General features: G+C 42.7%; 1 protein-coding gene across 6 annotated transcripts in view; it reads left to right on the top strand.

Annotated features, from left to right (window-relative positions):
• The window catches only part of mcamb (melanoma cell adhesion molecule b), a 29,937-nt gene that overhangs the window by 11,792 nt on the left and 2,612 nt on the right, over positions 1-15,533 (top strand). For 2 of the 6 annotated variants that reach the window (XM_076100004.1, XM_076100006.1), the window contains exons 2-15: positions 8,478-8,602; positions 8,695-8,926; positions 9,680-9,747; positions 9,860-9,947; positions 10,041-10,220; positions 10,551-10,681; positions 10,812-10,947; positions 11,071-11,186; positions 11,735-11,876; positions 12,079-12,206; positions 13,167-13,308; positions 13,613-13,738; positions 14,862-14,894; positions 15,371-15,494. In XM_076100004.1, coding sequence (XP_075956119.1) covers positions 8,478-8,602; positions 8,695-8,926; positions 9,680-9,747; positions 9,860-9,947; positions 10,041-10,220; positions 10,551-10,681; positions 10,812-10,947; positions 11,071-11,186; positions 11,735-11,876; positions 12,079-12,206; positions 13,167-13,308; positions 13,613-13,738; positions 14,862-14,894; positions 15,371-15,494 — 1,771 coding nt within the window. Of the gene's footprint in view, positions 1-6,974; positions 7,054-8,477; positions 8,603-8,694; positions 8,927-9,679; positions 9,748-9,859; positions 9,948-10,040; positions 10,221-10,550; positions 10,682-10,811; positions 10,948-11,070; positions 11,187-11,734; positions 11,877-12,078; positions 12,207-13,166; positions 13,309-13,612; positions 13,739-14,861; positions 14,895-15,370; positions 15,495-15,533 lie in introns of those variants that run through there. The other 4 variants (XM_076100005.1, XM_076100007.1, XM_076100008.1 and 1 more) reach the window with 4 other exon arrangements.

The raw sequence follows: 15,533 nt of genomic DNA on the forward strand, positions 1-15,533 counted from the left end.
GCAGGCATCGTGGGAATGTGCAGTTTGGTTGCTGCAGCTGCCACTGTCCATCTCATTGTCCCTGCACACAGCTATTAAAGCTATCACCTGGACTCCACACAGGCCTCATGCAGAGGAGCAGTCTGCACTTCCAACTGTGTCCAACGTTTTTTGGGGGTCGCATCCAATGATTCTTTTGGATTATGAAACTTTCAGTTTTTCTTTGATACCTTCATTTTGTTAAATAACAGACTTGAAATGTATATCAAAATTGTAGATGCTCAGGTTCATTTACCTTGAACATTAAATATTTAACATGTAATTTGACACTGATCAGCTACATCTGGTTTACCAATCTGCACTCATCCTATCTTGATCCTTTCACACCTGAAACTCCCGTAATTCCTCAGAGTCTAGTTTCTAGCTGCTATTTCTATTTGGAGCTGTTGGCCGGTCCTGCGTACAGTACTTTATGAGAGTTACTGTGTGCAGCCAACATAGCACCCAGCCCAAGGTCGCAGCAACAAGACTAGTTTTAGAAACGTCTCCTCTTGATGCAACGCTAGTAAGGTCAGACTCCTCATTAGTAAAAGAAAGCCTTGGTAACTGGTGAATGCAAGCAAACGGGATAAATAAGCATGTATGTTTATGAAGAAAGAGTGAAACACACTTTGGTCAAAGAGCCTCGTGTGGGAGGGGTTGGAAAGATCCCTAATGATGTCATCGTGCACTGTGGATCAGAGAGGATTGTTAGCGGCACAATATCATGCATATTTATTACTTTATTAGTCTCTAGTGCAGAAAAATGTCGGTCTTGTATTCGAGTGGCTCATTCATGGCATTATAAACTTTGCTGCATGTTGAGTTCATGGATAACTGTGTCTGCTGTGCCAGGAGCTGTATTCATGAGTCACTGAGAGTCCTTTTCCTTGTGAGTGCCTCATTAAGGCCAAGAGTCCACCGTGTGTGTGTGTGTGTGTGTGTGTGTGTGTGTGTGTGTGTTAAAATGCCTTGGGGTGCGTCACAGTACTAATTTGATTGATGAACATGCGACAAGGCCTTTAGTGTATACGTTTTTAAGAGTTTCTCATAACATTCCTTTACACCATTTAGCCAAGCCGAGTAAAACCAAACTAAGTGGGGCTTCTGTTCTGGCAAGGGGTCTCTGCAGGCTGGATAAGAATTTGGCTGCGTCTACCCATCCCTCAACTATGTCTATAAAGAATCTTCGTCCTCCAGGAGACATGATCTGCTCTATTTGCTTGTCAAGACCAGATTTTCATTAACTGGAGTCACTTGAGTGCATCCTTGTTAAATTGAACCCGTATATTTCCCGTTAATTAACTAGCTTCAATTTCGAGAATAAACCAACATTTCTTATACTTAATGACAATATCACATACATAGTATTCAGAATATCTGCTTCCAGATTCAGATAAAGGGGCTTGCCAGTATTGAACCACCATGAAGTTTAGGGACTTGCAAAAGACATAAAATCATAAAAAAGCATCAACGGTTATGGTCAGTTTTGGCAAAATGCAAAGCTTCAAAATCGCTGGATCCTCTAAATCCCACGATGCAACAGAATGGCATCTTTTGTTAGACCATATTTACAATGCCCGTCAACAGTGTGTAACCCCGGCTTTCCATAAAATAGCCCTGATGACATCATCAGTGTCATTTGCTCTCCAGTTGCCACCAAAGACATTTCACAGCTGTTCTTACAGAGTAGTTATGCCAATTACGAGTAAACTGATTGTAACTGAAACTGGTACAGCCTCAATAACCGCCATAAGCTGAAGCATATACTGTATATAATGCTTTAAATATTGAAACTTGCCCCTTTATGTTAAGTGAAAATTGCTGTGCTGCTTGAGCACTTTCATATTTTTGAAATGTTTCATGCATTATGTATTTTCATATCTTGCACACAGAGCTGTTTAATATTTAAAAGATAGCAATTCAACATTTGCAAGGCCATAAATGCTAAACTGCAAGTCAGAATTATAATGCCTCTTTTTTACCAGATTTTAATACCAGATATGAATATATTTGGCAGGAATCAGAGAGCTGCCGAGTGAAATTGTCGCCTATAAAGTAAAAAGTGCCTCTGACAGGACTTGCACATAATTCACATCCTGCAGCCTGTCAGGAGAAATGAGTGGAAGGTCAGGGAGTACCAGAGTACTAGTTTGTCTCTCTATATTTCTCTTCTCTCTTCAGCTTGAGAACATGTCCTTCCCCCTGCAAGATACTGTAAGTGTGCCACTGAGGAATTAGTGTGATAAATGTCAGAGAACCAAACACCCTCTTTCTTCACACATCGCTTGCTCTCTCCCACCTCTGTCTTTTCTTTCTCTATCCTCTCTCGCTTATCTTTTATCTATTTTCTCATGTTAACGTTTCTCTCTATTCACTCCCCTTAGATCTATTTACTTCCATACAGAGAGAAGCCTGACTGAGGCACTGTTTTCCCATGCTTCCTCTCTCATGTCGCACCCTGTCCCGAAGCAGAGTTGCTATTTCTGGTGCCAGTCGGGTCAGTGCACTGTAATTCTGCTGTATCATGTAAGCAAACAAGCCTGATAGGCCATTGTTATTCTTAGATGTGACAGGGCTGGAGACATGTCCCCGAGCTGTCGCTTCATTTTCGGCACGTCTGAGGGGAAATGTTTGGTTCAAAGTTATATACACTGTGGTATGCATGCTCTGTTTCAGTACAAAACTGCCACAAAGTTATTCAATTATTAAATTGTAACTGAATGTAATACGACCCCTGTCATTTTTAGTGTGACTATACTTATGCTCCCATATGCTGTTTTTTTTTCTGCCTTTGTGTTCATACTGTTTCCCAGCAGTGCTATCACCTGACACGATAAGCTAGTGGGTGATGGCAAGCAATTAAAACTAGGTTCATGTCCAAATACACACACACACACACACACACACACACACACACACACACACACACACACACACACACACACACACACACACGTATACACAGTGAAGCTCTGCTGTCCCGATATCATTACTTCCTTTTAATAATCATGCTCATCCTTTCATGTCTCAGTTCAGTGAAGCCTCAGCCTTTTCTTTTGGGGGACATGCCACAAGTAGATTAAACATGAAATGGAGTCTAAGCATGGGATTCTTCGGTATGTAAATATTAATACAATACCTTAAAATTAGTTTCTAGAAGAAACGGGTTATATAAGGACTCTGTAACTCAAACAAAACTGCGCGCTCTCTCTTTCAGATTAATGGGTTCTGGACCAGATATTTCCTTTTAGAGAGAGCAGAAAGGCTGCTTGAGAATCACTGAATGAAGCGGTTGGAAACTAGTGAATGAAAGGTAGCTGAGTAGAATGTATGTCATGTGCTCTGAAACATTTGAATCCCATGTAATAATGCGTTTAGTGCTGGAGCCGAGTCAACTTCAGGTCAGTTAGATACAGCTCAGAATCGTCAGTGTGTGTGTGTGTGTGTGTGTGTGTGTGTGTGTGTGTGTTTACCAGATCCTGTTGCACATCTGATGTGCTTGTCCCACCTCACAACTCCCAGACAGACAGGCAGACAGATCTCAGGTTGTGTGCGTATCTGCTCACCTTTGACCTCAGCAGTCAGCCTGTCGGGCGCTGCTGCTGCTTTGATCTGATTTCTTTTTCGTCACATTTGAGGAAGTGCTTTCTTAATGTTTTTTCCCCAACAGGCAGCCGTGTCTAAGGAAGTTAATGTCTGTCTGTCTATCCACATGAAAGATATCTCAACAGCTAGTAGCCAGGTTGACCGGAAACGGTTATTCTGGTGACCTTCTGACCTTTTCATTAGCACCACCGTCGGGCAACATTTTCCACGAAGAAATCTACTCCAATCAAACAGATTGTCATATTTATTCAGTATATTCTTGGTCGCCAGAGGATGAAATGTCATGAGGTCACTACCATGACATTTTCTAGGCATGTCCATACTCCTAAGGGAATGAATCATTGTTATTATCTAATCACCTTTCCTGTTTCATTTGTTGAGCATTTCCACATTGTGTGCTGTATCAAACGTCACTCTGTCTACAGACTGCTGGTCTGGCTTTGAGCTTTCGTCGGTGTTGCAGCCCTGTCTCTTAGAAATAACATTTCTGTAGTAATCATAGAAAGTGTTGAAAGAATGTAATGCTATTTAGAGAACACCTTTTAGTAATACAATGAGGGACCTCTGTTAATTGACACTGATATATACTTTTTTTTAGCGAACAAAGCGTGATTATTGTTTTATGGTTATGTTAAGGCCCTTGCAGCACTTGGAAAAAGGGGCTAAATTCGATATTCAGAGCAGAGGGATTGCCTCTATACGGCTCTCAACATGGCGACGGCTGAGCCGGCGACTCGCAGCTAACGGTGCAAACAGCGACAACAGAGCTGCAACAACACACACAGAGGGAGACTGACGTACCAATAATATCAATGATCTAACAATCGTATAGAGAACCTTTAAGGTTAAGAAAAGACAGAACGTGTCTAACTAAAACACAATCCCTTCAGAAGGGCAACCAGAGTGCTTTTGTTGCATTATGAATACACCTGTTTGTGTAATACATAAAGAGAAAACGAGTCAAGTAAACAAATTAAAAAGGGAGGGGGGAAAAATAAACTTTTCAAAAATAAGTTTCCATAAATAATTGTGGGAGCATGTTCTGCACCTGCGCCACTTTTCTGCCAGCCAGTTCGATTAATCTCAGAAAGAGTCTAGGACGATAATCTGGTTTGAATGCCAGTTAATGTGCTGAAGGTGGACGTCCTCTCCTCTCCTCTCCCTCACAAATGACCATCTGTGGTCTGGGCCAGCTGCCAGAGCAGACAAGAGAGAGGGCAGGTCGACTGCAGCCTGTCAACTAAACCCGTCATGGTCAGAGATTCAAAACAGATTCCAGCCTTTGAACAACCGCATGCTTCATCTCTCATCCGTCTACTGTACGTGTCAGAGCGTCTGTTCAAAATACAAAGTCATAAATGTTTAAAAATAAATGACCCTGATGTCTGCTGATCACTTGACAATAGGTTTCTTTGTTTATGGGAGGTTTTCTTCTTCTTGTATTGAGAGGACTAAATGAGGAGATTTTATAGCTCTGAGTCTGGCAGGAAGTTTTGTTATCATCGCTCTCCGAAGACAGAAACTGATCGTGTAGCCTGACAAAAGGCTTTGACTTCATTGTAGACACAACAATGTCTTTGATACGACTTCCCCCTGGAGATTATCTTATCCTTCCTGGGTCTGCTCTCCTTTTATAACGGGCTTATTTTGTCTTATCTTTAAGTGCACCTAAGGTTGCAGTGCCTTTGAATACAATCCACCCTCTTTTTGGGATGAGCTGTGTTTTTTTGGGGGGGGGGGTGACCAGCTGAACAAAGGTGTTTATTTCTGGAGAGGGATCACCTGCAGCTTGGAGCTCTCTGAAGCTTGATTATCAGCGTTGACATACTAATTAAGATGGAAGAATATGTTCATGTGTGTACACGCGTGTGAACCAGACTCAATTAGCTTCATAAATCAAAGCTAAATATCCCTTTTAACTGCAATGTTCATGGTGTGTTTTATGTTTTTCTGCGTATTTGTGGGAACACAGACGGTGTTGTTATTTTAAGCGTTTTCCTCTTTCTGTGTGGGAATCCTTTATTATGCATTCTTCATTTTTAAACTCGTTTTTTGACATTATCACATGAACTGTATATTTATATACGTGCTTCCACAACTACACTGAAGTTTTTTTAATGCTTTTATTTGCTAAAACATTTTTAAGGAACAGTTTGGGACCAATTGTGTGCTGGAGCATCTCTTTGACCGGGCGCAGTGACTTTTTAGGCTTGTTAAATCCCCCTGCCTCCAGTCTTTAAGCTAATCACTTACTGCCTCTGGCTCCATAGTTAGCAAGCAGCCTATAGGGATACCGACCTTCTCTTAATTGTTCTCAATTTTTAGCTTTTCTTGGATATATGTGATAGCAATTTGAACATCTTTGGGTTGTGGACTGTTGGTCAGACGAAACAAGTAATTTAAACCAAGTAATTTGAAACAAGTAGTAACCTGAGGTCCTATTTTACTTGTAATACACATGAAATAATATGAAATTTGCATCATCGTAGTGAATCCACACTTACCACAGTCTCCTCTCCTCAGGGTCTGCAGCAGATATTTACTATAGTGCACACACAGAGCACATTCCCCTCTCTTGTGCAAATCACACACTCAGCATGTGAAATTGTTGTCTCAGGGTCGAACGCACACTCTTCAGGGATAAGAATATTGTTTGCTGAAGGAAGCTCATAAAACTAGAGAGGCCCTGCTTTCCCTGTGTGTCGCTGTCAGAGCTGTTGTTCAGCTTTATTCTGTCATACTGATTTAGAACTGTTATCAAATGTGCATGGACTCCAATATCTGCCCTCCCATCATCAGAGAGGATCGATCCGAGGCCTCGGAGTGCCAGCCGCTCTGATGGATGCACCGTGGGGATAAATGCTGCTCAAGTTACTAATGAGATTTGATTGAGATTCCTGTGAGCAAACAGACTCCAGCTGACAGACGGGATGAAGGAAGAGTTTGTGAAACATTCGGTCTGATACAAATTAGTCTCCGAGTTTGCCCGTCTGAATCCTAATTCTCACTGTAGGTAGGTCCTCGGAGGGAGGGATGGGATGCTGCGAGTGAGTCAGCGTTGTCCTTCCAACGCTAATGGCCAGGAAATGTCTATGTTGGAGAGACTAATTGGATTTCTTTAACAGGAAAGCATCCTTCCAGTTCCATTAGCTGGTGGTAAACAGCAACACACAGCAGAGGGAGAGGCAGGTGGGAGAGAAAAGGGGGTTTGAGATGTAAACGGAGGGATGGAGAGCCGGGGGAAAGAAGGGGAAGGCATGTTTATTGTTGATGCAGATCAAGAAGCAGTCGGGTTTAGTTTGGGGGGGGGGGGGGGGGGAGCTGTAAATGTTTGTTATCCGTGCAGATGATGATGGAATGAAATGCCAGGAGGGAAGCAGTGTCTGCTGGGTAATAAGATCATCAGCAGGCATCCCTGGTGTTATGGTAATGCACTTAACTGCAAGACTACGCACATAATAATTTTTCATAGATGAAGTATCTTCAGATGCAGTATAATGGCGCCCTATTTTGTCTGAAAAATGAAACAAATGAAATGTAAAACGATTAACCTTTTTCAGCAACGCTATGCTCCACTTGTTTTTAGTTCCCTGCAAAATATTATTTTGACAAAAAGTAAAAACGTATAAGATGTAACTTAACAGTGGCCACTGTTGACCATCATGTAACAATAGTAAGTGCTAAAACATAGTGAAACACTGAGAGCACTGAAAAGCATCTTAAAGTACATTATACAACCAGATGCACCTAAAGTTTTGCTAACATTAGCCACCTCAAGCTACTGGACAAACCCAGGAAGGCTGTAGCATCTAAACAATTGTGTCCAATTATACATTCAACGTTTCATGTGTAAGAGGAAGAAAGTGCTCCTTCTTCTTTCAAAGTCTCGCTTTAACTCTCTGGCTTCTCCGATCTGTTTACCAAATCTCACAGTCACGTTCAGTCGATTAGCTGAGATTAAGTGTGAAACATGACAACTAAGCAAACTCGATTTGCTGAGGAAAACCATAAGACACCGTAGAAAGTATAGTCCTGTATTTCTCAAATGTATTATAAAGTAATATACAATGTAAAAACGTGAGACTAAATGGAGTACTGTGTGTGTGTTATTGTGTATTGTCTGTTGTGCTTCTTGTGATTCAAATGAATGAGTGAAAGAAGGTCAATGCAGGACACAGATGAACCACATTTACATTTATTCTGAGCAGCTCTCGACATAAACTACGAGAAAAGCTACATTCAGCAACACAATGAACAGGCAGTCAGGAAAGCCTAAATCAAACCTGGCAGCCTCGTCACCTCCAGGCTACGGCTCTCGTTGGGCATCTCGTACGTCTACTTGACACACTGCGATGTAAAGTGTGATTGGGGGTCCCTCCTATAGACTAGTAGGATGGCTAGAGACCCTCGAAGGGGAAAACCACCTCGTTCATCAGAGATGGAGCATGGAGGAACAGTGGGGCTACTATGCTGCCTGTAAATTGAGCCTTTCTTCCTGTGAGAGGGTGACTTGGTGGAATGCAGCACATTAATGTGGACATGGGTGGGCTTCTCATTCCTGTCATAGCATCTCACTCTTCCCTTTGACCCTCCATGACTTTCTCCTCTCTTTTTTTTTTTTTTTTTTTTTTTGCTTCCATGCGTCCTTTTTGAGTTTGTGTCAACTGGGTGTGAGTGCCAAGGTTTCTATCTTCACCGTACAACTGGTGCTTGTGTGATGATCGTCAGTCACAGCTATTAACCTTGAGGTTCAGTCGCATCACAATCCGTCCATTTCAGGTTCAGTTCAATGATGGTGATAAACGACCAAAATATTTTGAACAGACATGTATTGTCTTTCTCTTTTTCAGTCACTGCTCGTGTGGAGGTGAACATGGAGGACAGAGTGGAGGTGTTCAGGGGAGAAACGGCTTCGATGACCTGCATCTTCACATCATCTGAAGCCGTCGACAACATCATGATACAGTGGTTCTACGTGAGTTTCATCAATCCTGATGCACGCATACACAGAGAGGACGATGTGTCCGTGCGTGTGATAGTTCATGTGTTTGTACTCTGACCTTTTAGGTGATGCAGACCGGTGAGAAGCAGAGAATCTTCTACCAGGACCCCACCGGGACGGTTGTAGACGAAGGCACACCGTTCACAGACCGGATCAGCGTGAATGGTACCGGAGCCACCGGAGCGATCGTGGTGACGATCAGCAACGTGCAGCTGGCCGACGAACTTCAATTTATCTGTCTCATCAATGGTCTTACTGGAGAGACTGGGGAGGGACGCACAAAGCTGAAGGTGTTCGGTAAGATTCAAGCTGAGATGTTTTTTTTTTTTTTTTTTTTAATGTTTTGAATAACAAAGTAAAACATCCAAAGTCCACAAACACACAGAATAGGTGGCTTCTGAAAGGATAGGTGTCATACAATAAGTCACGGTTAGAGAGCTCGCTTCAGCTGCTTGTGTGCCCCTTTTGAACCTTTTCCACTACTTGAGTGCATTTATACTCATTCACAACTTCACCTAGAAACTTTATTTAGACTTTAAACCAGTTCCCGCCCCTTGCACTATATTGTATTAGTAGAGTTTTTTTTTATACTTGTAATCACAGTTAATATAATGCCCATTTCAGACCTTTCAGACGGTAAAACTACTTCAGACTCTTTTTACTCCCACAATTTCAACACTTAATAATTTATGCATCACAATGTTCACAAACTCATCCTCTTTCACACAATGTCCCCTTTTATGACATTTTAATGAGAGTCACATTCTCAGTGAATACATTCAACAAACAGCTCAATATTTTTCAGCATTTTCACTTCAACTGAAACTCCAGGTCATTGCGGGGATTACCCTTCAATTGGCACCAACTCCTTTTGATGCTTACAATAACACTTCAAACCCTTTCAGTGCTTCCAATGACACTTCATCTTACACATGCAACGTATTAAGACACTGAAACTGTTTCCGTCTACCAATATTTAGCTGCCAGAGCACAGACACTTTTCTTTTTAGCCTTTTCTAGATCTTAATTCAGTGCTTAATTTCTACGCAGTACGGCCCGACTTTCCCACCATCGAGGGTGTGCAAACAGGGATCTCACTTAACGAAGGCCCATCCAAGGTAAACAAGCTTTGAATCATGAAAATCTGAGTGGAAAATCATGAAATGGCTATCAAGCTACAGTTGATTTCTTTGGATTTGGACTACTCTCATTCTCTTTCCTCTCCTACAGATTGGGACGTGTGAGGTCAAAAATGGCTTCCCCTGGCCGAACATCACCTGGTACAGAAACAACGCGCCGCTACGTGGTGCTCCGGATGGTGAGACGGATTGACATCAACATCTACAGCACACTTGTACACTCTACACGGCCTTGTTCTCCATTTCCTTCCCTGTCCTTCCTTGTTTTCCAGTGTTGAAATTGGTGTCCAGCACCACCGTTGAATCCAGCGGTCTGTTCTCTGTCAAGAGTGAGCTGATCATGAAGGTGATGAAGGAGGACAAAGATGATCTGTTCTACTGCGAGGTCAACTACTTTGTTCCCGGAGGATTAAGGATGACCGAGACCCCCCCTATTAACATCACCGTATACTGTGAGTTTCTCACATAGTACAACACCACTATCATGGTGTACTATGAGACCACATAGCAAGTTTATTATTTAAACAGTGACAACATCAGCCCCATATACGATATACTATGTAAACGATCTATGTGAAACCAGAGCATTACGCCCATAAGTGATACATGTGCATTAATATGCTGCTATGAAAGACACCACGTCGCTTTTAAGGCTTTCTACAAAGATCGCCTGCAGCGTTTTGCCTTGTTTGCTGCAGGGGCAGTTGTGGGAATCACAAAAAGCTTCCACAACTTCAAGTTCAGGTTTGTGGTCTGATCTTGCATTCCTCTCTCTGTTTCAGACCCGTCCACAGCTGTAAGTGTTTGGGTGGAGTCACCAAAGGGCAACATCAAGGAAGGGGACTCCATTGAGCTTCAATGTCGTGAAAACGGGAATAAGCCTTCCTCGATCTTAACAATCTCCGACGAAAAAGTAAGAGAATCAACACTTTTGAGCTCATTGTTAGCAGCATAGTTGCTACTTCCTGCTTTGTCTTCTTCACCAGATAGTTGTTGATGACCAAATTTCCATGTGTTGATCAGATTACTTTGGCTTCTTGTAGGGTGGAAATACTGTAGACAGCAATGTGTTGGTATTGGATAATGTGACCCGTCTAAACAGTGGAGTTTACCAATGTGCCTCTATGGACATGGACACCTATGAGGAGATCTCAGGAAACACCACTGTGTTCGTCAACTGTAAGGAATCTGCACTGATACGACATGTGACCATAATAAATACAATCTACCAGCAGTACGACTGCACTTGCCCGGTTTGATATTTCTTCTCTCTCTCTCCCCGCTGTGTGTGTGTGTGTGTAGATCTCGACCCTGCCGTTGTGCTGCCTAAAGACTCTGTTGTGGTGGATCAAGGAGCGGAGCTGACGGCCACCTGCAACGCCCTCTCTTCTCTCCAGACACAGACAGTCTGGCTGAAGGTCCCCTACACTCATGCAGTACAGAACAAAGACACAAACAACAGCATTTTGTCTTTTGCATTTAGAAAACCTGTCACCCTAATGTTTTGTGTGCAGTGAGGTACTGTGTGAAACATTAAACGGATTTAGGTTGGCATCAGTCTACGCTATAATTATAATGTTTTTAAACGGTAATCGTGTGTCAGATTAGGTGATCATAGGCTCATTTTTAGGAGGTGGAGACTCGGTGTAAAAGGTGGCCAATCAGGAAGCCTCTAAAAATAGTTGTTGACTTTATTGGATTGTTTTTGTTGGCGGAGAGTTTTTGGACACCAAAAAAAGACAATTGAATATGTTTTCCTTATTATTTGAATCATGGTTGGCTGTGTATTGGTTGGACCATTGGTGAAAGAAGAATCATTTTCCCACTTAAAATAGGACTTTACATTTAGTGAAATGATCGTTTTAACATTTTCTTTAAAAAAATACACTGTTAACCTTTGCATCGTATCTGCGTGTGTTAAGTGTGCTTTTTGTGTGTGTGTGTGTGTGTGTGTGTGTGTGTGTAGGATGGAGAGGCGGTTTCAATGGGCAACAGTTTGATCCTGAAGGACGCGACGTTTGACTCGGCAGGGGAGTACGTGTGTGTGGTGACTGTTCTTGAGATTGAGGGAATGGAAACCAGCGGGACACTTCATGTAGAAGTCCAAGGTAAATCTGATCACAGATATTAAATATTAAAATTGCTTTTTAGTCTGTAATCAATATGTCGTACTTCAAGAAATGTCCTGATATAATGTATACTGTTGTCTGTGGAAAGCCTTTGTGGGTTAGCAACAGGCACTGTTACTAGTTACAGTAGTTATGGTCATGAGAGCTTTTCAATGTTGTTGTTTCTTGCTCTTCTCTGCAGGCCCACCAGAGATCATGAAGCCAGACGACACAGAGATGGAGGAGAGTTTTGGGACGACAGTCGATCTGAGCTGTAGTGTCAGAGGTTTCCCTACTCCCAGCGTTACCTGGACCACCTCTGATGGAAAGGTACAGCAGAGGGAAGCCTCCCATTTTCTATTAGCTACAGCTGCTGCGGAAATGCACCGTTTTTCCAAATGTGTTCTCCTTAGATAAGATCTAATACTCTTTAATCCCAAAATAACTTCAACCGTCTGGTCAATCATGACAAACTGGTTTACAGTATACGATCCACACAGTTAAAATTACAGGAAGAAAAAAGTCTTATTTAACTTAAACAAATTGTGTTTTAAATTATCTTTTTTTTTTAATGTTGTTTTACTCTACATATGATGAAATTAGGAGCAGGTTGGTGGCTGTGTATTAGTTGTTAATGGGGTGCAGTTCTGCACTATGTTCTAGTATTTATTGAAATTACAGTAATTTTCCTAACTAGGACATTTATTCGAGGTAATGTAGCAATGAATGGATGGCAATATCGTTTGGCTCTCCATTTTTGATGGAGAGCCATCAACTATTTGATGGATTGCTATATAAGATGTTGTACAGATATAAATGGCACGGAGAGGATGTATGCTAATGAATTTGATTATCCCCATACTTTTATATCCAGCACCAACAGCAGGTCAACATTCTCACTTATCCAGTGAAATGTCTCCACACCTATTAAATGGATTGACCTCAGCTGTACTTTGTATTTAGTGCTAATTAGTTGAATTAAAATTGTGAACGTGGTTAACATCTTCCAAGCATTGTCATTGCCAACCTTACAGGGGCCGTAGAATCTGTTATTGTGATTTAAGTGCAATATCTTATATGATAAATCTGCATTGAATCCCTGATGGGCCTGCGAGAGGTGCTCTGAGCTGCCGGTGAAGGTTGGTTTAGTCGCTTTTCAGACTGATGACTTTCTTCAGTCTGTGACAGGATGTCCGCTTTAAATCTGACTTGTGCAGAAGAGAGAGAAACCTTTTCCACTGGTGGACCTGTTTTATTCTCTCTGTCTACACTGTGTTTTTTTTGTACCAGATCCTCCCGCCAGCATCTCAAATAGAGAGCTGGGGTGAAGTCCATAGTGTGGTCAGCATCAAAGTCACCTCTGACATTACGGCTTTCTGCAATGCCTCCAACAATTTCGGCACGGACGCGTTGACCTTCAACATCGCAGCCAGTGAGTTCCTTCGTCGGATTGCGTTGTTGTCTCCACTCTTTGTGTTTATTTGCGAGTCCGTCTCTACCTGTCCCCCCCCTTTCCTCCTGCTCCTCACCTTCTCGTCTGTGTCACTTCTCCGTTTGTTTTTACTTTGTCTGAGGGCGTCGAGCTCAGCCATGTGCATTCTGGTGTTTCAGTGTTGTTGTTGTGGACAAGACGCTGTGAAGCTGTGTGGCTGTGTGCCTGTTAAATGTGCTCCCCTCCTCCCCCAGTGTGTTTTAAAAGGAGTGTCCTTCCTTCTGTGCCTTTTACCTGTTTTCAGCTATAAACACCACCACACCAGCCACAACTAGCACTAGCACTAGCACTACCACGACCACGACCACCACAACTACTGCTACCAATACCTCTGCCACTCCAACTTCCGCTACCAATACCTCTGCCACAGGTAAGACCACAGTCACTCTTCACCGTCTGCCTCACATCACTCAAGTCAAGTCAACTACAAAAAGTTTAGAAAATAACTCCCGTGAATCCTGTTAAAATGACTTGAGTGAGAGTGACGCTTCAGCTGTCAGTAACGGTTATTATGTATATGTTAAGTGTCAGGTGGTCTACACACTTCCCTTCTTTCATGGTGGCTGAGCCGTCTCCTTCTGTGAGTCAGACAGAAGGAATGAGAGCGAGAAAGGAAAACTTGAAAGCGCCTAAAGCTGCTGCAATTACCACAGTGGCATGCCTGAAAGGTCATTACAGCCGTATTGGTTCGCAATCACTCTGATTAAAAACGGTGGTTTCTACAAGGTATCCATAGTTTTACTGTCATCACTGTGAGGTGTCTCAGTGACTAATTTGTTGGCACAGTTCTCCTTTTCGGCTTAAGTTATTTTGTAATTTAACTAATTTGCTTATATGTGGTCTTTTTAATATGAGTTTTACAAATTATATGAGAATTAGGGTTTCTATCCCAGAAGACAAATCAATTAAATCGGATTAAAAAAAAAAGACTGACACGATTTACCTTCTGCATACAGCAGTACTATGAAGAAGAAGTATCGCATTCCTGTTAGCCTTGTGGCGTGAAGATACATACACGGTACACAAACAACAAACACACACATGCATCAGTGTGACTCCAGCGAGCAGCTGATGCTTAAATGCACTCAGAGCGAGTCTCCTGACTCCCATTACGTGTGACGCCTTGTGTTTTCTCTCTCTCCTCCTGCCTCGTTCTCTCTCTTGTACATCACGCCAGAACATTTCCAGCCCCTCTGAGAAAAACTGTTCTGGGTTGTTGTTGTTTCTGGCTCAGTGCCGGTTAAATGTCATCAAACAGGGCTGCCCTGTGAAACGACTGCTGTGCTACCGACCGCATCGGCCTAGCAGGCTAGATGTTTAGCTTTTTTTAGCTTCACAGATAAGATCCAATTAAATATTCAATGTGTCCAGTTCAGTCTTCTGCTGAAGTTCTAAACTGCCTGTGTGTGTGTGTGTGCACCAGGCCTGCTGGTATGAGTCATTTAATATATCCAGTCACCCGCTGATAATTGTTCTCATGTGGTTTTTCTCAGTCAAAGCTGAAACCCTTATCCCTCCGAAGAAAGGTTTGTATGTTACGCTGCTGAAGACTCTGCCTCACCTCTCTATCTCAAAGGCAAAAAGCTTCCTTCCAGCTCTCCACAGCACCTCCCTCTCTCTCAGCTCCCAGCATTCATCAGACCTCCTGATGAACAAAACATCAAAGCATGATTGAGTTGTTCATCTTCACCTCTTCCTGTGCATGTTGTCGTATATAAGCGCACCACTCCTCCTTCACTCCTGAATGACTTCCTTTCTTTAGGTTGCCTAAAGGTCCCCTGTATGACGCTAGTGCTGCACTCTCTTTAGACGCTGTACTGCTATCTACTGTACCTACACACATGCTGCACACATGCTGCATACTGTACCTACACACATGCTGCACACACAGCCCGCCTGATGCGATGCTGTATCCGACTGCCCTGCCTCATACTGTCCTCTCTTTCATAACCCATTTACAGTGAGTAACCCTGTCGTCGTTGTTGTGCTTCTTCCCCACCAGAGGGCAATGGTTTTCTCATCGCAGTCATCATTATCTGCATCCTGCTGCTGGCCATCTTGGGGAGTGTGCTCTACTTCCTCTACAAAAAGGGCAAGATCTGTGGGCGGTCCGGCAAGCAAGACCTGTAAGTACGACAAGAACAGCTTGATTTTGGAGGGGGAAG

Source organism: Anarhichas minor, unplaced genomic scaffold (assembly GCF_050575085.1).
Source record: "Anarhichas minor isolate MPS153535 unplaced genomic scaffold, ASM5057508v1 ptg000026l, whole genome shotgun sequence".
Taxonomy (NCBI): Eukaryota; Metazoa; Chordata; class Actinopteri; order Perciformes; family Anarhichadidae; genus Anarhichas; species Anarhichas minor.